The 26,382-nt window shown below is 38.8% G+C and overlaps 1 protein-coding gene across 4 annotated transcripts in view; it reads right to left on the reverse strand.

Moving 5' to 3' along the window:
- Positions 1-4: 4 nt before the first annotated feature.
- grm1b (glutamate receptor, metabotropic 1b) overlaps positions 5-26,382 on the reverse strand; it is a 31,221-nt gene continuing 4,843 nt past the window's right edge. For 2 of the 4 annotated variants that reach the window (XM_051867788.1, XM_051867789.1), the window contains 6 exons: positions 21,269-21,504; positions 15,110-15,356; positions 13,931-14,099; positions 13,650-13,776; positions 9,716-10,646; positions 5-3,612 (listed from right to left, as the gene is read on the reverse strand). In XM_051867788.1, coding sequence (XP_051723748.1) covers positions 2,778-3,612; positions 9,716-10,646; positions 13,650-13,776; positions 13,931-14,099; positions 15,110-15,356; positions 21,269-21,504 — 2,545 coding nt within the window. In that variant the 3' untranslated portion in view covers positions 5-2,777. The remainder of the gene's footprint in view (positions 3,613-9,715; positions 10,647-13,649; positions 13,777-13,930; positions 14,100-15,109; positions 15,357-21,268; positions 21,505-26,382) is intronic. The other 2 variants (XR_007925893.1, XM_051867790.1) reach the window with 2 other exon arrangements.

Here is a 26,382-nt window from a genome sequence, read left to right on the forward strand (position 1 = left end):
AGACGAGTGTTGTAGACAGTTCTTTAACATTGTCATATGAAAGCAATAACTAGTCACATTTTGGGAAATTATTAACTAAACATCTACTTCAGCAACAACCCTGAGAGCTTATTTACAATATGTACAATATTTATCATAAACCCAATAAAACATGCTCAATAAAATGATAAGCTAAGCAATTTCTGACAAATGTAGCAGAACTATATTAATCTGTAGAAACATGTAGTTTATCTACATCTAGGCTATATACGGTAGCAATGATTCTTTTCAAAAATATAATAGAACAAATGTTCTCTTAAAGCTAAAGTATACTTTCAAGACTATATGCTATCTGACAAGCTCAGAAACAAACACATATTGCACTGCGACAGAAAAAAATAAAACTTACAGCACAATCATTTTAGATAATTTCTAAAAAAGTTACAGTACATTTCTCTACAATTGCTTAAAAAGTTAAAATTCTATAATAATTTAGTAAACATCATATCATACAAGACTTAAATGGTCATAACAACTAGAGGATAGGTATGCCGCACACATATGAGGACTCGTGATACATTCTGGTGAAACTGCCGTCGGTGGCCCTGTTGAGCAAGGGGTTCTAGAATCTTCATTTACACACTGACTGTATAAAGCATATAAGTGTTCGGAACTGATATGAAAACATTCAACCAACAGTTACTAAATACAGGCATTGAAACTCAACAATCAATAATGTCTATTGAAAAGGTCTATGTAATAACACAAACTCTGACTTTAAGTTATGACCATTTAAATCCAAAGCTATACAATTACTTCATTACTTCATTACAAAAAAATCACATGAATGGAAGAAAATGAATATATACACTTTCTATTGTACTTCAAACACAACTATACAAAAATTACATCAAAAATAACACAGCATGGAAAAATACAGTTAGTATTGACATTGGCACTTAAACATTATCCATTTAAAGCTACATTGTAGGCATTGGTTATCTACACTTAGTTTACAGCATACATACGCTGCATGATATGATGCTTTAACTAGACCTATAACTGTTTGATGATCATGTTTATTTAATATATTCTCAGTTTTAAAATGTAGTTTATAAAAGTCATGTAGACTGATTGTATAAAACACATTAAACACATTAAATGGTCACTCATAGGAGTTGCTGCACATTCTTTGAAATTCTAAATCTTCAGGTTCTGCTACAATGGTTATTTCCTTTTAGTCCTTTAGATGATTTGATCTATAATTAAAAGCATAATCAGCGCAGAATATACAGCATTACAATGACTGGTGTTGGTTTCATGTCAACTACTGCTGCCATACTAAAGCAAGTGATAGTGACAGAAATCAAAGGGCTCCTGCATGTTTGGGTTTCTGCTTTTACTCAATCCAGCATTGACATTAAGGTCCAAAATTAACTTTTTTTTTTTTTTTTTTGCCACATTTGTCAATTGTGGGTGAATTGAGAAAATGTACCTGCTATTAAACAGTATTTTACTATTTTTTTCCTTTCATTTCTGGGTATTATTGTTAACTAAATCTAAAACCATAAAAAACTTTTTCCATTACTTGAAATAAAATAAACATTAACTGAAATAAAATATAAAAAATGTAAAGTTTATTTCAGCTAGTTGCCAATGCAACATTTCTCATTTTCATTTAGTTCAACCTGAAGTACTAAATAACTCAAACAGAAATGAAAAGCGATAAAAACTAGGGTTACACTTTATTTTACAGTGCCGTAGTTACATTGTAATTACTCAAATAAGTACTGAGTACTATTAATTAACTACATGTACTTACTATTTGGTTGTCTGACGTCACGCGGCAGCGCTTCCGGGTTCAAACGCTCTATCTCATACCACAAGAAAACAACAAACGGTGCAAATATACACACACAATGTGGTGTAATACTTCCAAAAAATTATAATCATTACCTTTATCTCCATACCAAAATCCCAGATGGCCAGACAGTGATTCATCTTTTATAAATCGTTAAAATATTAATGTCTGTGACGCTGTGAGCATGGAGACTGTTGTATAGACTGTAAGTATTTTAAATGTTTAACTTTTTAAAATGTTAAATGTTTATTATGAATAAATAGCGCCCATAAACGGCCGTAGAGATGGCATTCTCAAGTGAAACGAGTCGAGGCTTGGACCCGGAAACGGCGTTCCTTATGTCACGACTTAACAAGCGGATAGAGTTACAGTTAGGGTTAGGGTTTGGTTTAGGGTTAGTTACTTGTAATTATGCATAATTTACTGTTATTACTATAGTAAGTATATGTAGTAACGTGTAACTACGACACTGTAAAAAAAGTGTTACCAAAACTATATAGAGATAAAAAAAATTACTAAATTATTTATATATATATATATATATATATATATAAGAAATTACTAAAACTTTAACTAAAATTAAAACTGAAAATAAAAACTTGCTCAAAATATTAATAAAACTATAATAGTGTACCAATGATACTAAAAAAAATAAACACTGGCTCATTGAAAATAAATATATTGTACACAAGCTTCTCCATGTCTATGTGAAACTTTAAAAGACATACTAGCAAATTGAACTTGCATTTGGCACTTGTTAATTTTGGACCCTGCTCAACATACATCCACTTCCATACAGTCTCTTTAAATGCTCTGCTATCAAACAAATATAATATTAAAGCTCTCCAGTGCAGGCGACTTAAGTCACATCATTGTACAAACTAGTAGCTATTATTTCACAAAACTAGCTGACATGATCTTCTAAAATAAATGTGTTTCAAAGGGTCGAGGAGCTTTGCTTATAGTCTCTGAGAATGACGGACGCGTACGTCAAACTCGGCGGCGTGCATAAGATGGACTCGGACACCGGGGAGTTGGCAATGGGGCTGCCCGAGCCGAGAGAATCACGAAACGGAGAAGGTGGCATCAGAGCCAGAGAGTCCTCCATTGCCATTTTGATCTGCACCAACTCCTCCTCGTCATGGATCTGTGCATTGTCATACATGTAGCCATGGAGAAGTCCAAACTGCTCATTTTCAACGTCCTCCAAAGGGGAGACGGGCTCATCTGGGTAAGCAGCCAGTTGCATGGGCAAAATCGGATGTGGATGCAATATTTGGGGTTGAAGTGGCAGCATCACCCTGTCGCCTGGCTCAGGCAGGCTTATGATCTCATCCAGATCGGGCATGTTTGAACTGAACTTGACCACCTCTTGCTGAAGGTGGTCTGCGATAACTTGTTGGGGAAGAACACTGTTTTTTTGTGGCACGTGTTGCTCAGGGGTGTAAAAGGTATGATCGGTGCCCACCTCCTTCATAGGCTTGCTGACAGGCGACTGCCTGAGAGCCATCAGAGGAGGGCTGCCCGAAGGATTGTATCTGATCGGGTCGCCCTCATCCTCCTCAGCAACATTGTACAGAGTCTTGGTGCTTAAATCGGAAAACTCCATGCCTGGGTTATTGTAGGTATTAGTTAGGGGTTTGATGACAGCCGTCTGATTGGATCCGGCTTCCTGCCTCTTCACATGTACAGACAGTCTGTGCCACATGTGTTCCCCTTTCGGAGGATGTCTTGAACCTGGTTCAGACCATGACACAGACTTTCCATTAGAACTATGAACAAAATAAAGACGACTGTTATTTCACAGGAACCGAGAAAGGTGAACACAAGAACAACATTTCTCGTTCGTGTAAAAAAATTGTTTGAACAAGCAAAAAATATGCTGAATATTATTATTATTCAGACATCTAGTGTAGCCTTAAAACATTTATGTTTACAGGTCAATAGAGGTGGGAGGTAATCTTATATGACCAAAATATTTCACAGACTGAACAATTATATATCACGTAACGGTATACAGTGGGGTCCAAAAGTCTAAAGCCAACTTAAAATGTGGTATTTTTTCCACATAAACCTGTATCATGTGACTCTGTACAGACAGATGTTTTTCCAATGAATGCTCATTGAAACATGAAGAATATGATCATCAGGTTTCGTTCACATTAGCTCCAGTCCCATTGTCATAAAGTAAAAGTAAAACTAAATACTAAGATTTTGAAATTTTTTGTAAAATTCAATTAAACTTTTTACTCAAAAAAATATGTTAAATATATATATATACATATATATATACACACATATATATATATTACAGCTGTCAAGCGATTAAAATTTTTAATCCAATTACATAATTACCAATTAATTAATATAATTAACCACACATCAAATTTAGCTGAAAAATTACCCCCAAAAGATCATTTAAAGTCATTAATTGTGTTAAAGGACAAAAGCATCAAATAGACATTACAAAAAGTAGCTTTAGAAAGAAATATTTTATTTGATTCAACATAGAATTTATTACACATAAATGTTTAGGTTACAACGGTCATAATTTTTTTCAGAAGCTGCATCTGAATTGGTATTTAGATATTTACATTGGTATTTTAGATTCACAGACCAAAAGTTTGGTTACCAACATTCTTCAAAATATCTTCTTTTATGTTCCGTAAAAAGAAAAGTCATAAAGGTTTGAAACGACACAAGTAGTTTGGGGGTAAACTATCCCCAAAACATGAAATTATAATGAAATGAAAAACAAACAAACAAACAAACAAACAAAAAAAACCTAAAACTAAAAACTAAATAAAAAACTAAAACTTCCAATAAGGTGGTGGTAAATGTCTAAATGAGTTATTGAGTCATTTATTCATTTGATTCGTTCAAACGGCTGATTCATTCAGGAATTAAGAAAATGGCTCTCTTTATAAATGGGCCATTGAATCATTGATTCATCCAAATGTTTCCTCAAAACTTTGAGTTATGTATGTAACTACTGTTCCCAGAAGGAGGGAAACGAGGTACAACACATGACTATGGGATATTGCGCTCTTGCGCGATTTGCTGAAGACACCTTTATTCACCTCTGAAAGGCCAATCTCACATGACAACGTGGGCGGGGTTACCTGCTCACAGCATATAAATGCAGTCGCATGCATCATTCCCTTTGTTCTTCAGGCTCTTTTGTACCTCGTTTCCCTCCTTCTAGGAACAGTAGTTATATACATAATTTAACGTTTCCATTCAGTCAGTTCACTCGGTACAACACATGACTATGGGACATATATTTACACCCCACAAAGTCCGCTGAACTAAACATAAAGGGACCAGTACCACCACATATCCCCATGTTTTCAGTGGAGCGACAGCCCCTGGCTTAAAGGTCCTGCGGTAAGCACGGACTGAGTCACCGAGTGACATCTATTTGGTAAAAAGTTGATGTCCAACGTGTCACTGCACAAATGTCCTCTACAGACACTCCTCTAAACAATGCCCATGACGTCGCCATGCCTCTTGTGGAATGCGCACGCACCCCTGCTGGCAGAGCCAACCCTTTACTCTTGTATGCAATAGAAATCCCCTCCATGATCCAATGTGAAAGACGATGTTTAGATAGCGGTTTCCCATGAACAGGGTTGGCAAAACATACTAAAAGTTGGTCAGAAGAACGCACAGCCTGCGTCAGCTCAATGTTCCTGCATTAAATTTGCACAGGGCACAACGCATTGAGACCACACTATACGCCCCTGACATGACTTTAGGTATGTACGTTGTTGGAGGCAACACCACTCTGTACCCATCCAACGCAAACTGGATGCATGAGGGATGCACTCACAGCGCACAAAGATCACCAATGCATTTCGCTGACCCCAGTACCAGCAGCAGGGCTTTTTATAAGACAGCATCCTTAGATCCAAGGATTCCAAAGGCTCAAATGGAGGTTCACACATAGCCTCGAGAACTACAGTGAGGTCCCCTGATGGCACCATTGATTTTGGAACAGGCCTTAGATGCCATGCCCCTTTAAGGAACCGAACGGCAAGCGGGTGCATACTTGCACCATTAATGCCCTAATGACAGGCCGAAATGGCCGCCAAGTAAACTTTCACCGTGGAATGTAAGTGACCTTCCTCCAATAATTCCTGCAGAAAACTCATAATACCCGCAATCAGCCATTGATATGGCGATAAGGATCTTTGCCCACACCAATCTTTAGATACGCCCCACTTCAATGTATAAAGCCCCCTTGTCGATGGCACCCTAGCGCTCTGTATCATGGCCATGACATTGATTGGGTAGGCCCATAGAGACCACATTTCCAGCCGAGGGTATAGAATCTGCCCCCTACCTGGGACAGCAGGTTCCTGCATACACTTAACCCTGCCCAGGGGGATTCCCTCTGTCAACAGAGCCGAAGTCCTCCAGGGGATCAGAGCGCGAATGCACAATGTCATTATTGTCATTTGTCTGTTTAAGTGCCACGTGGCATTCAGACCAGAACTCAGTGCCCATCTCTGGAACACATGCATAAGGAGGAGTCCCAGCTGAACAACCGCTTGAGGCCATGAACCCCAGAAGTTTCAACACGGTACAAAAACGTACTCGCCTGCCCAGTTGAAAAAGGCTCAGGCAGCTGCGAAAATCCTCGGCCCTCAGTACTGACAGCATAGCTGTGTTCTCTAAACCAAGATACAAAATCCATTGACTCAGAACTAGGGAGCTCTTCTTGAGATTTATTTAGAATCCCAGAGCTCGTAAATGGGAGATAAATGCTTGTGTTTGCTACACTGCTTGTTCCCTGCTCCAGCCAGGAGCAGGTCATCCAAATAGACAAACACTCTCATGCCCCGATGACGAATGCGTGAGCCATTTCGTGAATACGTGTGCCGCTAGGGACAGCCTGAACAGCAGGACCTGAAATTTGTATGCAGTCCCTTTGAAGGAGTACCCCAGGAATTTTCTGTGCCCTGAGTGGATTGGTGATATGCAAAATATGCAAATCCACTGATGTATACCATTCCCGGGGATGCAGAGAGAATAGCAGATGACGTACTGTAAGCATTTTGAACTTGTAATGTCTGAGGTGCTTGTTCATCTGGCGTAAATTGGGAGAAGGAAGTAACGACTATTTCCTCCATCTTCCATTGTGGAACCACCTGAATTGCTCCTTTCCTGAGGAGAACACAAATTTCTTCCCTCAACACTGGGGAAGCCTCTTCCGACACTGAAGTCGTGATTACTTTGCCGAAACAAGTTGGGCATGAAAGGAACTGCAGCTGATAGCCCCAATGAACTGTGCAAAGAACCCACAGTGTTAGTGTGCATGCGCACCACTGCTCAAGACAGACAGCGAGGATCCCCGGCATTACCTGGGGAACAAATTTTTTTGTGAACATTGCTGGATATTGCATATCACTGCATTTTCCTTCTCTCTTGCCACATGGCCCAATTATGAAGTTAATGGTTTCAGTGCATTTTGATTGTTTTGACAAATCAGCACATGAGGCATTGTATGCTAAATGCAAAGTTTTTTTATTGATAACGAACTTAAAGGTGAACCCGCTCTCTTGCAGTGTCCTTTTTGCACTGAGAGAAGAAAGCCTCTGGGCCGACGCTCTTCCCCCATCTGCGAGCTAGGGAGCTGACTGCCCCTTCTTTGCCGTAGAGAAATGTCTCCCTTTCTCTGGGGGTAGACCCTTCTTTCCCACCCCCACCTGTGCGCGCCCATCCGTGTTGCATGCAGTATGTAGTCGGCTGTGGATCGTACTTCCCCAATGAGCTTGTCACATGGCCTCCCCCTTGACTCGGCCTCGTTTCACCCTAGCAAATAGCCTGGTAAGTCTGCAGTAAGGACATAGTTCTTAAATCTCTAACTGTGCTGGCCTGATCACTATAAATCCTGCTGAGCTGTTCTCCTACTCCTTTGAATTTGGTGAACTTATTCATCCCTGGCACTGGAGGAGGGGGAGACATGGGTTTCGGTCACAAAGTCGTAAGCTCCGACACACAATCTGGGTAAAGGAATGGAATGCTGTAGGAATGCTCTTTCCACTGTTTGCGTGGAAGACAAATAGAAACCGGCCAAAGCGCAAACTTTTCTGAATCGGAGGAGGGGCAGGCCGCTCCACCGACAGCTTTCCTGCCGCTCTCTGATACAGCTCAATTAAAAGGATCCTCAATCACATCCTTTCCACCCACCACCTCTGAGGGCAAGGGGGAAGCTGTGATTTGCCCCGCTTGAAAAAAGTCATCAGAGAATTCCTTGCCTGCATCAAGTGAGACAGAGTCATTCTCACAACACTCAAAATCCTGATTAAACTCAGGAACAGTCAGAGGAACATTGTCGAAATCACCCACAACCTCCTCTGCTTCCACACGATCGCCCCAACTCCCAGAAGCCTCCCCGAAAACAACTACAGCAGCATCCGGATCAGTCCCCGAGGACAGAAGCACACTGTGCCTGGCCACTGCCTCACCGAGCACACGCTCAACAAACACTATATGCTGCTCGAATGTCGAACAACAGAGCTGCCAGCAGTGCATACATACCCTGGTTTGGAGAGAGACAGCTTGGCGTGGACAATACCCAAACACAACGGGCAGTGCCTGTGAGTATCTTTTTCAGATAGTAAATAACCAAGTCATAGGACAGGGGCAAGAACCCTTGCTGTGTTTGGACATTCTGTGTAAGAAAAGCTTATTAGTCCTATGTTAACGAAGTTAAACTTGTGCTAAAAAGTTTCTCTTTTCTGCCTTAGTTTCGACAAGAATCACCACCATAGGCTTTCCTTCTTATGAAAATATGGCGTGATGGTGTTCTAGCAGCATGGTGATAAGCTTAAGAAGAAAAAAAAGGAATGATGCATGCAACTGCATTTACATGTTATGCATGTCATTTTATTCACGTTATTTTTACATAACTAATCAATTAAATTAACGCGTTAAAAGTCACAGTCCTAATATATATATATATATATTCTATGCACATATTATTAGTTAATTTTAATATATTATGTAAATAGAAAATATTACGTTAAAAATAGATAAATAGCAGCATTTCTACTAGTGCTCTCAGACTTTTGGTCCCCACTTTATACCACAAAACTCATAACAAATAAAAGGAAGTTCAGCTTATTTGATTATTTTCACATTTTACTTGGAACTTGACTCAAAACAAAAGACCAGATTATTCATAATAAATTAATTATTCTGGCATCAGTGCACAAACAGCTTCGCAAATTTAAATTGAAAAAAGACTAAAAACAGTAAAACTAATAATATAAAACAATTAGTTATTAACAAATAGCAACAGCAGACAGCAGATTTACATAATATGATCTACATTAAATGCAACAATTTGCAACCATAAACAACTAGGTGCAAAGGTCATCCACATCTTGACTTGTTTGGGACATGTCCTGCTCTGTATTTTTTCATTACTCATGGTTTTTTTTTTTTCATCTTTTTTTCACTACTTTCATGTGTAGATACCATGAATATATCTACTGTGGAATAAAAATTATAGCAAAATCTCTTCTGGCTGAAACACTTCCATTATCTGATATACACCATCAAACCACCAACAACTCAATAGTTGGTTGTAGAAGAATAATAAATCTTGCACTCTTGCACTGCATTTTAAAGCTACAGTCACACAGTCTCTCTCAGTCCTGCTGCTTAGACGCCCCTGGGTGCGCAGGTTTTAATTGTAGTTGACCTCCAAATCACAAGAAGTCTGAGAGAGCCGTTAATTGAGGAAGCTCCTGGAAATGGGATGATCCTGAGGTCAGGAGAGAAGCCGGAATTACAGGACTGGACCCATGGGCTCTAACGCAACAGGACTTAAAAAGACTGCGCTAATGTCGCTGAGCTACTTACTTGGCATTTCCAGAAGTGTTCTTCTTACGTTTGAACATGTTTAGCAGGCTGTTGCTCCTGCAAGCAATTTTTCCATCGCCTACGTGCATACGCACCACATCGGAGGTGGTGAACGCGCTGCGTACGTTCCTCTCGGGCTTAGCGATGATTATGTATATTTTTGGCGTGAACATGCAGCCGAGAGCCACCGTCACACTGAGACTCACGGAGAAGGATGTGGTGATGATCTTGTAGTTGGAGCCGAAGTAAATTGGCACAAAGGCCAACCAGATAATACAGGTAGTGTACATAGTGAAGGCAATGTACTTCGCCTCGTTGAAGTTGGCAGGGACATTGCGAGTTTTAAACGCATAATAGGTGCAGCTGAGAATGAGCAGGCCATTGTAGCCCAGTGGTGCCACCATGCCCAAATTACTGGTGTTGCATATTAGAAACACTTCTCGAATACTGGGGTAGGACTTGATCGGCTCTGGAGGCTCCAAGATAATCAACGTGACCTCCAAAGTCAGTTGCACACTGATGAGGATGAACGCGATCACCACTTGCGCCCAGGCACTCATGAAGCGCGGTTTGCGCGTGCATATCTTCTTCTTGCTGCCGGCCAGAATGCGAGCAATGCGGTTGGTCTTGGTCACGAGAGCCGAGTAGCACATGGAGGCAGAGAGGCCAACGAGGAGGCGCTGCAGGTAACATGAGGCTAGGGTGGGACGGGCGATGAGAGTGAAAGGGCAAATGTAACCCAGGAAGATGCCAGCCAGGATGATGTAGCAAAGTTCACGGCTGGAGGACTTGACGACTGGTGTGTCTCGGTACAGTATGAAGATGAAGGTGACAAAACTGGTCACTAGGATGCCCAGACATGAAAAGACAACAGCCGCAATGGATTCAGGATGACTCCACTCCAGGTAGCGAAGGGGAAGTGGCTCACAGACTAAAGAGACAAGACAAAATGATTATATCAATGTGAGACAATGAACACAATGCATGAAATTATGATTAATAACATTTGCTAAGGCAAGAATCACTATTATTATTGCTGTACTGTTGTAGTACTCAAGACCACTTTTTGAAGGTCTCGGTCTTGTCTAGGTATAGACTGCATTTGTACTCGGTCTTGTCTCGGTCACAGACTAAGAAGACTAGGGATAAGACCACAACTGCAGGAATATCACTAAATTGCCTGTGCATTATCTGATTTATTTGTTAACATGCTCTATATAGTGTCTTATTATTCTAACTGTATTTATTGATTAAATATAAGACATTTCTCAGGCAGTAAATGTGTATCTTTCAGGTGAATTTGAGGAGTGCTGGTCTGGTCTTGTCTTGGTCTTGGTCTTGGTCTCAACACACTCTGGTCTTGGTCTTGACTTTAGGTGGTCTTGACTACAACACTATACTGTGTTATTAGCAGTGTGCAATTATTTTTTAAGCATCAGACTTTCCATTTTGTCTGGTGTATAATAAAGAAAAAAAAATCCTACAGATTTACACTGAAGGGTGGAGCCGAGCCAAAAATACAGATCAGAATATCATAGGAAACCCACTTTGGCAACCACTTTGAACACCATAGCAACACACACACACACACACACACACACACACACACACACACACACACACACACACACATTAGCAACAACAAAACAACGTCTTGGCAACCAGCCACAAATTTTTGGAATGAGTTTTGTTGATTTGAACCAGTAAGTAACCACCTAGCAATGCCCTAGGCAACTACTTAGAATACCATAGCAACTGTATCATAACGCAACAAAAACCAATCAGATCATGGGGCAGTAAGTAACCACTTTAAACACCCTAGCAATTGCATAGCAACACACAAAAAATACTCAATGTCTTGGCATCCAGTCACAGAATTCTGGGATCAGTTCTGCTAATTTGCCAAAACACAAAAGTTGGAATTTTTTTTAAAACTTGGGCCAGTAAGTAACCACTTAGCAACACCCTAGCAACCATGTAGCAGTGCACAAAAAACACAAACACAAAGCAACATCCTGGCAACTGCCCACAAAATTTTGGGATGAGTTAGTAACCAGTAAGCAACTACCTAGCAATGCCCTAGCAACTAATTTGAGCACCCTAGCAACTGCATAGCAACACACAAAATACTCTGAACACTTAAGCAACCACAAAGCAATGCCTTGGCAACCAGAAACAAAAAAACTTAGAGGTTATTTTTTTTTACAGCAAGTAACAATTCTGAACACCCTAGCAACCACATAGCAACACACAAAATACTCTGAACACTTAAGCAACCACAAAGCAATGTCTTGGCAACCAGAAAAAATGTTTGGGATGGGTTCTGTTAATTTGGTTCAGTAAGTAGCCACCTAGTAACCACTTTTAAAATCCTAACAACTGCATAACAACACACTGAAATGCTTCTGAACACCTTTTTAACCACATAGCAGTGCCCTGGTGACCTCTCACAAAATTTGGGGCTCGGTTCTTTTGACTTGGGCCAATGTACAGTGCAGAACATATTCGACCAAACACACCTGCAGAGCTGTGTACTCAAATGTCTATTATTCATAGGATGTGACACATTATGAATTTATGCTTCCACCAATATGCAAACACTCTAAGAGGCCAACAGGGGGTTGAAATCAAAGCATACATTGTTGAATATGAAATCAAAATGGCAAAAGCATACACTTCGCATTGCTGCGTGTCTTTGTAGGACTGGCCATCTGAGTGTGACCAGCTCGCTTATGCACCAAGTGCTAAAGTAGGTTTCCAGCTCACCTAAAAATAAACAGCACCTCCACTAAGGGACCGGCCATAAGAAAGAATCAAGCCAAAGGAGACTTGAGAGACTGCAGCAGGAGAGAGGAAATGAATGCTTCCTCATAACCAACACCAGTTTTACGAAACACCCTTTTGCAAAAGATAAAACTCAAGGAGAGCTTAAGGACGCAACTATTTACATCTAGCAGGATATGAATAACTTCTTAAAAGATAAATAAAATTCATATTTTTTTTAGCATTCCTGACCATTGGCGCACACGATTTTTCTTGAGCTATGTTGAATCCGTGCATTACGGCAGTAACATAGAATGGAACTATAGAGTGAACTAATGAAAAATACATCGCTAGGACACTCTAAGCTGCTGCATTGACATTGACCATCATAGTGTATGAAAATAGGCCAGAGAAGTAGGCAGTGAAGTAGGGCTGTCACAGGCGATAAGTTGTACGGTGCAAGCAATCTGTAAAAATGATAAATGGCCTTCAAGTGTCATGGGAAACCTTTTGAAAATAGGACAGTGAAGGTCTTTTAAAGAGCCAAATCAGTTATAATGCAAGACTTGGAGAATGGTCTTCTGCATGGATGTTTGATGACGCATCTGTGATGCTTTGATTCAGACACATACTCAAAACATTTTAAGTGAATTACCAAAACTCTGTAAATCATTAATTACTGGATTTTGACATTTTCTAAAGAAAACAGACTGTGCTTGTCCATGCAAAAGTCACCACTGTAAGTCTGATTGCTTAGAAAAATAATATTACACCTCTCCTCAACAAGCCTGATAATTTCCTGTCTAGAACAAATGGTGACAGACACTGGTTTGTTTTAAGATGCAGACTAGCTTATACTGTATATTTTAATATTTAGTATCTTTAGTATCTCCATTGTTTCTCTAAGAGAGTCTCTTGATTATCAGATTTTTATTTATTTATTTATTGCTTGCTTGCTTGCTAAGAAAAAAAAAAAGTAATCTCACATATCTCTTCTACAGCTTAAAAAGAGATCTCAACCTCAAAAAGAAACCAAGATACCTAAGCTTGTAACCCTCAAACCCCTTCTACTTTGTCAATTATAGTCTCTATAGTTTCTATTTTCACTTCTCCTAAGTGGTACATTCAACAAAATGATTATTGCAATAAAATGATTATTGTATTGAAGTACCTTGCAGTTCTTCATCTGGCCACCATCCCAGCTCACAGGCTTTGCAGGTGAACTCATCCTGGACATATTCATTGTCCTTGCAGGCCGTACAGATCCAACAACAGCTCACTTCCCCTTTCCTGATCACCTGTGAGGACACAAAACCGCACAATTCACACATTTAACCAGTACACTACAATGTCTTTTTGTATTTTAAGGACAAGAGGATGCAAAATAAAATAAAGGCAACAATGTAAATTTCTTTTGCATAAGAGTTTTTGCTAATAAATATACAAACTTACCTTGATCTCTCCTTTGGAGCAGGGCTCACTGCAGACAGATCGAACCATCTCACTGCGGTTCATTTGGATCATATCATCATCAATACTCAGAATGCCTTCATGCCAAAAGCCGACGTTTATATAGTCGTAGACTCCAGGCTCTACATACTGCAGGTTCATAATGTCATACCTTCAAGAAAGCGAGATAAAAAAACAGAAGATCTTTTACAGTCAATGCAAGCATAATTATTATTGTTGCTCATGGTTACATTTATGCATTTTATGCACTCGACAGATGCTTTTATCCAAAGGGAAATTACACTGCATTTAAGATTTAAATTAAGTTTAAGTAAGAAAGTTTAACATTAAAGGGGACCAATTATACCCCTTCTCATAAGATGTAATATAAGTCTCTGGTATCCCCAGAATGTGTCTGTGAAGTTTCAGCTCAAAATACCCCACAGATCATTTATTATAGCTTGTCATATTTGCCCCTATTTGGGTGTGAGCAAAAACACACAGTTTTTGTGTGTGTCCCTTTAAATGCAAATGAGCTGCTGCTCCCGGCCCCCTTTCCAGCTCGCACTTCGGATACTCAACAACAACAAAGCTGGATAATCTCATGCAGCCAAAATGATGATTGTCAGTAACAGTGTTCAGCCTTACATTGTTCAAACCGAAGTTGGACACTGATGGAGAGACTCAGGAAGAAGTTACAACTTTTAGAATGCATCTGGACATTTCTGAACGGTTAGTGGATAAATTTATGTAGTTGTTGTGGAGTTGATTCAACTCATAGAATAGCATGTGTCGTCATGTTAATCTTTTGTGCAAATCCAGAGTTGAACTGAAGCAGTCCGGCATAAAATGATTTGCGCAAATATATAACACTTTACCGACTTTCTTCGGCACATTTCCTTCATAATTGAAATTCAACCACAGTGTCCTCAGTGGCTCGGAGGCAGAGAGTCTATGAAGACTCTTATGTTCGTTGGTACATCCGATAACAGAACATTTGTAATGCATTTTTGGTGCAGATATTGTATATCTCAAGCTGCTGTGAGTGTTTGCTGAAGCCAGGCCATTGGACTTATTGGATACACACTCCACAGTGGTTTAAAAATTAATTAATAGCTATTTTTGTGTTATTCATTTAGTGCATAAAACGTAGCTTTATTTAGGCCAGTAAGTAAGACTGACCTGCCTGGCGAGTCCCCGTTTTCATCGAACCACACATCTTCTCCAGACACGCCAGTAAAGGAGGTCTTGAGGAGAAAGTCCAGCAGTTTGCTGCCATCAATGGGGTCCATCGCCTCACAAAGTCCCACGTGACCCGGGCACAAGTCCTCATGCATATCATGAAGGCCGTGAGCCATGGCATAGATGGCATTAATGACAAACCCCATCTTACTGTCCTGGACATAGTTGTCCTCAAGGCTTTCATAACCTGCAAGAATCAGCAAACCAAACAGCAATTGTTAGAGTACCACTGCGACAACTTTAGTGTCTTAGTCAACATGAAACAACATTTGCAACCCAATTTACTTTCTTATCTAAACAGCTATTTGACTACTGGTTAACATTATCCAACAGCCTACATTGCCTAAGTGATGTTAGCTGAAAAGGAAAGTCTACAGATAATGAAGACAAATGCTTTTTCTTTGGAATAACGTGCACAGTAAAAACCAAAAACGTGCATTAAGAAAGTAAATAGGGTCGATTTTGATTTCATATTGACTACAGTAAATCAATTATCAAAACCTGCAAATTCTGCAAAATAATTATTCCACTTTTACCGAAATGAAAATCACTGTTACAAAAAAACAAAACAAAAAAAAAACACTGTAACAGTTGAGCCATATTTTCAGACCCCATTTTATAGAAATGTAATTTTTGAGCACTTGAAAGGGAACGATAGGGTGTCCAAAGACATTATTATTCCAAAGCCACAGATGACATGACAGTAAGTTCTTTCTATTTCCATTGGACAGTGAATCAAAAGACAGCAGGGTTAAAACAGAAGATCAAAGGAAATGCTTGTTGTTGCCATGGTGAAGCAAACATTTATGTAACCCAACTCAGAATTTAATTATTAATGGACATGATGGTGACATTATTATTAATTGAGCAAGGAAATTAATTATTCATCCATGTTCTCATTCTTGCCCATCTCCCTCATGAATCAGATTAAATGTGGCTGACAAGCGAAGGCAAAAAAAAAAAAAAAAAAATGTTCATCGTATTAACTCAAAGGAACTCGCAATGTCAAAGGACACCCTATCGAATCATTATCTGGTGATCTGTAACAAGCCAGCAGGAAGCAGTAACAGGCACTGTAGCTTATAAATATAATGAATTCGAAGATTAAGAACACATTTTCAAAGAAAACTCTCATCATAACATGGCTCTCACATTACATATGTGTAAATCAAAGGGCATTGCAGCAAGCAACGGGCAAAAGCTAAAACCTAGGCATGCTTTGCTGAAAATGCTGTCTTGGTTGATCCCTCATTTTTAATAGGCACAAACCATAATAAAGCAGTGACACTTTGAGGACAAACTGAAACATTAAATCCATGTTTTATTAATGATAGAGACAGTTTGCGAGAAGGATTTCTCAGTGTTTCTTACGCCCTGGATCTCTATTAGATCATTTATGTTCAAAAACAACATATTTTCTATGGTATGTCAAAAGTTTGTTTACATGCAAAGAGAAATATTTACGACAGAAGGCCTCAGTAAAGATATGATACTGTGCTATGATATTTCAACCTATATATCATCTCATCAAATAAGATTTATCATCAAATCTCATCAAAAATCCCATCAAAATGATTCCGATAATAAAAAAGAGACAAAAAGTGCTGTGCTGTGCTGTCTAATTTGAACTTTCTAACTAATTTTTAAATTGAGTAAATAAATAAGAAGTCAGCATATACTATGGCCCCATTTACCAAGTTTAAAATTCTGTGTAAATTTTCCTGGATAATAAGGTGTCAACAAAACAAAACACCAAACACTAAAACATTTTTTCCACCACAGTCACAGTATGACATCGATACAGTGTTTTTTTTTTTTTTTTTTTTTAGTTGTGCATGTTTAGCAGACGCATGTTGTAAGTGGAGCCAAATCTATAGAAATAAGAAGCGTGACCTCTTTATTTCTTCTCTCTGAAGGCTCTGATTCATATTAGCACAAGCAACTAAAAATGTTTGGAGCTTAAAAAAGTTCCCCAAAGGAACATGCAGCATAGCCAACTGGCATGATAGATCTAGTTAATGTTATTGGGATATAAAGTTCAAACCAAAGTGCCCTTACAGATGCCAATATTTTGGGGATAAAACATCCCAATAACTTCATATATTAGAGGTCAACCGATATACAGTGCTGCTTTGTGACCTTATTGTCAAGGACTGTCTTTTCTACTTAACCTTTACTAGTGATCCAAAAATGTAGAAAAAACACTTATGTTTTATACAGACACAGAATCATAGAACATAATTTCCTTTAAATTCATATGGTTGTACAATATCAGTCGACCTCTATCTATATTTCTGAAGTGAAGTGTCTCCACGTTAGCTCTTCAGAAAAATATTCACTTACCATCTTGGAGTTCTAGACAAAGAAATAATAACAGAACAGCACACTATGACTATCTCTCTGTTTGATTATTTGTAACAGTTTTCATTTTCCCTTATATTCATGTTGGATATAAAGTTAAAATGAACATTTAGCATCAAAATCATTTGACCTATACGAATGAAAGTTCACCTCTTATCTAAAACAACTAAAAAAGAAAACAAATAAATAAATAAGAATGATATAGCAAAGCAATGCTGTAAATAAAAAAAATATATATAGATGGACAGCTAACATGAAAACTGAAAACAAGTGGCATGCTTCCCTATATTTATACTTGCACTTAAATAAGTCTAGTTGTATAAAGGTTCAAACAATTAAATATCTATCACACTAAAACATAAAAATATATTGCACTGTGAAATAAGATGTGGCACTGCAAATGCAGAAAAGAAAGTCAGGTGTTATTTTGACAGCATGATTGTTGAGTGTTGTCTCAAAATAGTGCTTCAGCTGATGTTAAAGATCAACCCAGCCAGATAGAAATGTACCATAAAAAGAGTTAATTTACCTAGATCACCTTTTTCAGTCAGCAGAGAATGTTTCAAAGATACAAAAAGAGCAAAAACACAACACAAAAATATGCCTTTAAATTAGTATAAACCTAATAAGAAAGTATTTTACAGCATTTTCTTCTGTTTTGGGAAATAACAGCTATAGCATGCAAAATGAGTCATTCCTGTTGTGCAGTACCACTGTAAGGGGCCATTCACACAGAACGCGTCTTTGCGTCTAAAAACGCGAGACGCAGCGCTCAGGAATGGTTTTAAAAAAAGCGCAGCGTAAAACACGAAGGTCTCGAGACGCGCTTTTGAGACGTGATGCAATAACGACAATAACGGAAATAATACAAATAGGCAAACAGCAGAATTGATAGATATGAGTTTTGACATGGAAAAAAAAGAAAATAAGATAATAATAAGCGCCTCCTCCGCCATGTTGCCGTCAAATAAAACAGTTGACATACCAACTTGCTACTGTAAACAGAAGCTCGCAACGCTTGCCCCGCCTCCGAGTTCTTCTGATTGGTCCACTGTTTTGGAACTGACATTGATGAGCGGCGCTGCGTGTAAAAGTTGAAACTCTTTTAACTTGACACGGCGTTTTAAAAACGCGGCGCTCATGTGCGAGGCACTGTAAAAGACGCGAGACGCGAGCGTAACGGTCATGCACGTCCGTCAAGCGCCGCGTGTTTACATAGAAAAACAATAGGAAAGTAGCGCATTGGAATAGAAAAACGCGTTCTGTGTGAACGGCCCCTAACGCTGTAACTTTTCTTAACAATCTATATGCTTGTGTTGCAATTGCAATATAAGAAGATATGTACTCTAGTACTCTTGTATGTTTATATAAACTATATGAAAACATACTCTGCTCAAGACACAATAACTAAAAAAATAACAGCATGGCTAAGATGATGATGAGAGCATGTCAACTAATTAATATACAGTAATTTTAGAAATGTTGATATTATCAGACTGTAATTTCATCAAATGGGATGAAATGTTTTTACAAGACAACGAACTATCACCACAAAACATCAAAACAAATTAATCAAATCCATTGCTCACACTTACAAATGTTTGTCTGTTGTTTTCCCTCTAAAATGATGTCCCTTCCTGGAGGATGATTTCAGTGGCTTTTGGTAGTTAAAATGTTTTTTTTTTTTTTTTTTTTTTGTGTGGAGAAGTACAGTAAAAAATGACCATCTAAATTGTTTTCTTGTTGGGCAGGTTTTTATAACAACTGGGTGTAAATAGTAAGGCCATTTAATAGGGTTAGGTCTGGGTGGTATATCGAGTTTGTACAATACATTTTTATAAACAATAGACTATAGAATAAGGCAATATCATTTATATCAATACACAGTAGTTTGATATTATGACCGCATCTTAAAAATAACAAATAGCCTAGTGGAGGACACAAAGTGAGCTGCTGCAGGGAAAGTGCATAATCCAATTTGTCCTAAACATGAGACATGCTAAATTATTAGGAGCTTTAAAATAACTGGTAAGAAAATAGTTAACTTGTAGCCTATAATTTAACTTGACTTGCCCTGACCCTGTCAGATACTTGCGTTGTTTAATGTGGTGTTTTCCTCGGTGCATAACTTACATTTTACAGTTACGTATATTCTCTATCTGTTAATGTTAGAAAATCATGCAAATATTTCAGTTTTACTGTCAGGAGTGGATGAATCCCCACATCTGCTCCTGACAGCAAGCGAATCTCCACTAAACTTCACAGACTTCAGTGAACGAGCACTGCCGCGCAAATGCGCGCCAAACAGACGGAGTGCAATAGAATAGCGCAATAATTGTGACTAAAAGACACATTTTGATAAATATTTGTTGTTGGACATTAAGGGCCAGATTTACTAACAGCTTGCGGGATTTACTAAAGACACACAGTGATAAAATAGTGCTGAAAAGGCGTGGACACAGTTATTTTTGCGGCTGACCTTACTGCATATGGGAGGAGGGTATTTAAATGAATCACGCAAGGTGATTTACTAAGGTTTGCACTCGCAAATTTACTGGTGTTTGCGCCATTATTTACCGCCCAAAAAAGCATGTCTTAAACCAGACACTAACTGGTAGATTGCGTTGGTCATTATGGAAATGATCCGACTGCGTCTGTATTCTTTAATGTGCGCATCGTCAGTAGATCATGCGCAGAACTTTCCACTCCCATCAGCGTTTTTTTGGAATTTGCCCAAACGTGCCGCATGTAGATTTTTAAACCTACAAGTAAGTGTATTTTCATTATAGCAGTAACTGCAAAGTGATTTTGGGGGTAATCAATATAGGCTAATATAATTACTAAGCTCAGATGAGTGAATGTGTTCCTCCAACCAGTTAACATGTAGGGCCAGATTTACGAACAGCTTGCACCAGCGCAAACCCTCTTTTGGCATTAGAAAACTACTGTCGGGATTTACTAAAGACACGCAGTGCAAAATTAGCGGTGAAAAGGAGTGGACTGAGTTGTTTTTGCGGCTGACCTTAATGCATATGCATTTGTAGGAGTTTCCCTTTCAGATGCAAAATTTATGGGAGGAGAGTATTTAAATGAATCATGCAGCGTGATTTACTAATGTTTGCGCTAGTCAATTTACTGGTATTTGCGTCATTATTTAACGCCCAAAATAAGCATGTCTTAACCCATTTTGTGACATGGCTGCAATTGTTACTGCTAGGAGGAGAAACCGCAGAGAACAGAGAACGCGTGGTAGATGGGAGAAAATATTTTCCACTTGTATTAATTTCTTTGGAATTCCAGAGGAAGACATTATCCGAACATATCATTTGCCACGCCATCGTTTACTCTGCTTATTTGGGACCCAGTGCTAATTAAAGATAGGATTTTTTGTCCATAAAGGAAAAAGAATAATATTGAAAAAAACACACTAATTGATTAAAAATTAAACCAATCCCAAGAAGCTTGACAGTTCAATTAGAGAAAGAAAAATATGAAGAAATACCTGAAGTATTTGTAAATAAATTGCAGGGTTTTAGTGCATAACATTCACCCAAACAAAGTAGTGAATTCCTTAAAAATTCTTTAATTGTGATGCTTTAATAACAGAAAACTAACTCACATAAATTCATTAATATTTTATCTAATATATTAGGTCAGCTATGATGGGGACATGAAAATGTACTGCATACTAGGAATGACCCATATAAAGCCTCTCTCTCTCTCTCTCTCTCCTCGTACCTGAGCAGTTCTTCTTATAATTCGTGTTTTCTTGTGGGTGTCCTGGGAGGCGACACTGGAAACGATGCTGCCAGAATTCAGCAAACCAGGGGTTTCTATTGTTGGTGTTGAGCCGTAACTTCAGGTAGTACTCATCGAAGGACGTGACCTCCTCCGACTGTAGCTTCATAGTGATGCCGCCAGCAGCTTCCTGTTCGTAGCCCTCCACGACCTCATCCCTGTCTGCCCAGCCATCACTGAAGGAAACGGGTCACAAAGTGTCTAGTTAATCACCTAATTACCACCAGCTTCCTTATCAATCTCTCACCTGCAATGCCTAAAAAACACTGATGCTCAAGTGCATTGACCTACTTTAGCACAGACTCAGCATGCACAACACTTACTCTGTGTTACAAGTTTCATCATTAGAGCACAAGTGATGAGATTATGACTGCCAGCAGATTGATATAATCTTCTCTGAAACAGTTCTAGGAGGAAATGCTTTTAGCTGCAACATCCAAAATTAAACAGTGTGCAACTTGCTCCCTCTGCAATGCATAAACCGCTGGCATATCAAAATAGCATGGAAACATTTATATAAACTATATTATAGCAGGCAGTAGTCTATATTAGGCCAGCATTGGTCCCAGTTTTTATTAGTTCCAGTCCATTCCTTGAGCTCATAATGAAGGTATCTTTATGTGGTCATGGCATCATCAGCACCATCTGCCTCTCAGTATCTTCCTGGCAGCATGCCAAATACTGACTATTATTAGTTGACACTTCATATTTCACAGATGACAACAATTTACCATGAGCAGCTGACAAGCATTGTGTCTTCTCATTGTAATTACAACTTTGTATTACCAAAGAAATGCCATTATCAAATGTTTCTTCAACTTCAGGCACTTTTATTTCCCAGGGGTTGATTTTAATTAAAACCAAAAGATTTCAGATTTTTTTTAGGTCAAATTTAATCCGTCTTGGAAAGTTTTTGCCATGTTATGTGTGAAAAACTCAATTTTATATATCATTTGAAATAGCATGAAAGATGCATTAGACACTCATTTGCGTTATTTTAAAGGTACACAATGTAACTTTTTTGTTCAAAATTAACAAAATTTTGACCCTGATTCACTGATTTTACCCTGATTCACTATTGTACGTGTTTATATTTTAGACCTGTCGGGATGGTTTTCGTGGGAAATTGCATACGTCACTCGCCCATGCGTGTCTCGTGGTGTGGGAGTGGCATACACTGAAAAAAAAGGTAACCTAAAATGATAACATTTAAATTAACTGATTTTATTCAAGTCAAAAATATGATTTAATATTGCTGAATCAACCTAAATACATTAGTTCATACCAATAAAATTCATTTTTATGGGTTAAATCAAGTAAAAAACTCTTTAAGGTGACAATTTCAGGGTACCACTTTTTACAGTTAATGTTAGTTGTCACAACGAGTGAGAAAGGTTGACATGGAGCAGCTAAATCTCGAACCTCGAACTGAGAATCATCCATTTTAAATAAACGCCGAACAGAGGAGAGTCTTCTGGCAAAAAGAAAACGCTACAGAGCTCGTAATAAAACAAGAATCAACATTGGCTTGGCTTTTTGGAGATGACAGGATCTGAGGGATTTGGAATGTTGTAAAAGCGACACAAAGATAAAAAATATGGATCAATGCCTAGTTTATTTGGACCAGCTTGCTCCTCTGAATCTCAACCTGTAAGTATGATTAATAATTGATGTTTATATTTTCTAGCGATCGTTCAAAATTCGTAGTTTTGTATGTTATGTTGTGTAACGTACAGTCTGTATGTCTCCTGCTAACCGGCTAACTCACGTTTCTGTAGTTCTGCTGTGTACAATGATATAGCCACTTTTTATTTTGTTAATAGTTATGGTGAAAAAGTCTGTGTACACATCTGGCCTAAATGTTTATCTTATGTTTAGAGGTTTTCAGCTTTTGTCTTTTCAGAGATTGTATATTATAGGGAGATAAGAGGGTCTGTATCTCTTACCATTGGAGAAAGTGTAACGGCTAACTTAATCACGTGCGGCACCTCTCAGCCTATCGTGTAATGGCAGTGACATCAGTGCCTGCCATTCAAAACTCCTTCTCTGCGTACCACCACAGCCTGAGCCTTAGCATTAGTCATTATGCTTTTTTGGCTAAAGGTTGCAGGCTTGCCTTCCAGTGGCTTTGACACAACATCTATTGTTCTATCTGTTAAACAGTAATGCGGCACATTTGCTGTTGGTAATGCCGTAAATGAGTCCTACCTGTCTGCCTTCTCTTAAAAAAATACATTTTTATCAAACTAAAATCTACATATAGTTCCCAATGAAAGTACTGTTTAGTGTAAAACATGCTGAAGATTAGCGAACAGGCTGTCGATTAATTAAATGATTAGCTATTTCCCCACAAAAGCTGTTTAATCAGCATAGTGAAGCCTCTCATCCATTGACATCCATTCAAAAAACGGCCTCTGGTCTCCTTCCCTGCGTACCGCCAGAGGCGAAGCGTTAGCATTAGCCGTTACGCTTTTTTTGGCTAAAGGTTGCAGGCTTGCCTTCCAGTGGCTTTGTTCAGGATTACTAGAAACTTCCAAACAGGTGTGAGTTGGAGCTGGTTGGAGCTAAACTTTGCAGAGCTGTGGCCCCCTCATGTCATTCCAAAGCTGTAAGACTTTTGTTCATCTTCAGAACACAAATGAAGATCTTTTTGATGAAATTTGAGAGCTTTCTGTACCTTCATAGACAGCTATGCGACTACCACTTTGACGCTTAAAAAAGTTCAGAATTTGGTAGTAAAACTAATCCATATGAATTGAGCGGTTTAGCGGTTTTCTGTAGAGACACAATCGCTTTATGTGATGAACAGACTGAATCTAGGTTTTTATTCACATATAAATATTCATCAATGCACACATCAGCTCAAGCATGTTTGCTTGACGTGCGAGAACCAATGAGGTTCATTCTCATGTGTTACACAGCACGTTTGAGCTTCTGCAAGAACCAATAAAATTTGTTGTCACACGCTGGTTCAGTTGAGCTTCTGTTTATGTTCACTGATCAATGTTTATCTGTGAATAAAAGCCTACATTAAATCTGTTTATTATATAAAGTGATCAAGTCTCTTCAGAAAATTTAAACCATTCAATTAGTTTTACAATCTCCTTATGAATAGATCATCTGTGCACCTATGCTCTAGCCTACTTCTTGGTTTGAGTCAAACATGAACAAATTATTATTGAGACTCGTTTCGAGCGGTTCTTTGAATCAGTTTGTTGTTGACTTGAGTCTTGAAAGGGACTATGCCGCCTTTTCAATGCACATGACATTTGGACACGACTGTCGGAATTCGCCACCTAGTGGCTGTCGTAATTAACTTTCATTGTACGTGGCAACATTGGGAGAGAAGCTTGCTCTCTGTGCCTCGTAAATTTACTAAATTAGTATTGGGGGTCATTTTTCCTACATGCATATAGGAGCCTTTATCCTCCAAACATTCACTGTGGTGGAATGAATACATTTATGCAAACAATAAGCCCCAATGCATGTAGGACAAATGACCACCAACAATTTTGGAGGGAACATATGGAGGCAACATTAAAATAGTAAAAATATTACATTCATAATTTATTACTTATCAATAACCAATTTTAAAAAAAAGTAAGAAGTGTTTATGATAAAGTTAAACAAAAAAGTATTAATAATGCTTGAGTCGTTTGTGTGACTTGTGAACAGATTCAATAAGTTCTTCGAAAGAATCTGATCAAAAGAATCATTTGCTCATGATCATCGCTTTTGTGTCGACGTGGGTATCTACACTATGTTGCCAAAAGTTTTGGGACGCTTGCCTTTACGTGCACATGAACTTTAATGACATCCCATTCTTAATCCATAGGGTTTAATATGGAGTTGGCCCACCCTTTGCAGCTATAACAGCTTCAATGGGAAGGCTTTCCACAAGGTTTAGGAGTGTGTTTATGGGAAATTTTTACCATTCTTCTAGAAGTGCATTTGTGAGGTCAGGCACTGATATTGGCGATAAGATCTGGCTCGCAGTCTCCGCTCTAATTCATCCCAAAGGTGTTCTATCAGGTTGAGGTCAGGTCTCTGTGCAGGCCAGACAAGTTCTTCCACACCAAACCCACTCATCCATGTCTTTATGGACCTTGCTTTGTGCACTGGTGCGCAGTCATGTTGGAACAGGAAGGGGCCATCCCCAAACTGTTCCCACAAAGTTGGGAGCATGAAATTTTCCAAAATGTCTTGGTATGATGAAGCATTAAGAGTTCCTTTCACTGGAACTAAGGGGCCAAGCCCAACCCCTGAAAAACAACCCCACACCATAATCCACCCTTTACCAAACTTTACACTTGGCACAATGCAGTCAGGCAAGTACCGTTCTCCTGACAACCGCCAAACCCAGACTCGTCCATCGGATTGCCAGACAGAGAAGTGTGATTGGTTACTCCAGAGAACACGTCTCCGCTGCTCTAGAGTCCAGTGGCGGCGTGCTTTACATCACTGCATCCAACGCTTTGCGTTGCACTTGGTGATGTAAGGCCTGGATGCAGCTGCTTTGCCATGGAAACCCATTCCATGAAGATCTCTACGCACTGTTCTTGAGCTAATCTGAAGGTCACACGAACTTTGGAGGTCTGTAGCTATTGACTCTGCAGAAAGTTGGTGACTTCTGTGCACTGTGCGCCTCAGCATGCGCTTACCCTGCTCTGTGATTTTATGTGACCTACCACTTTGTGGCTGAATTTCACTTTGAATTTTCACTTTGTTATGATACCACTAACAGTTGACTGGAATATTTAGTAGTGAGGAAATTCCACGAATGGACTTATTGCTCAGGTTGCAACCTATCACGGTACCACGCTTGAATTCACTGAGCTCCTGAGAGCGACCCATTCTTTCACAAATGTTTGTAGAAGCAGTCTGCATGCCTAGGTGCTTGATTTTATACACCTTTGGCCATGAAAGTGATTGGAACACCTGAATTCAATTATTTGGAGGGGTGTCCCAATACTTTTGGTAATATAGTGTATTTCTTCAGTTTGAAATAACATGTTTTAATGAAATCTAGTGGAATAAAAAATGTTTTTTTTCTC

This window comes from Ctenopharyngodon idella, chromosome 17, assembly GCF_019924925.1.
Source record: "Ctenopharyngodon idella isolate HZGC_01 chromosome 17, HZGC01, whole genome shotgun sequence".
Classification (NCBI taxonomy): Eukaryota; Metazoa; Chordata; class Actinopteri; order Cypriniformes; family Xenocyprididae; genus Ctenopharyngodon; species Ctenopharyngodon idella.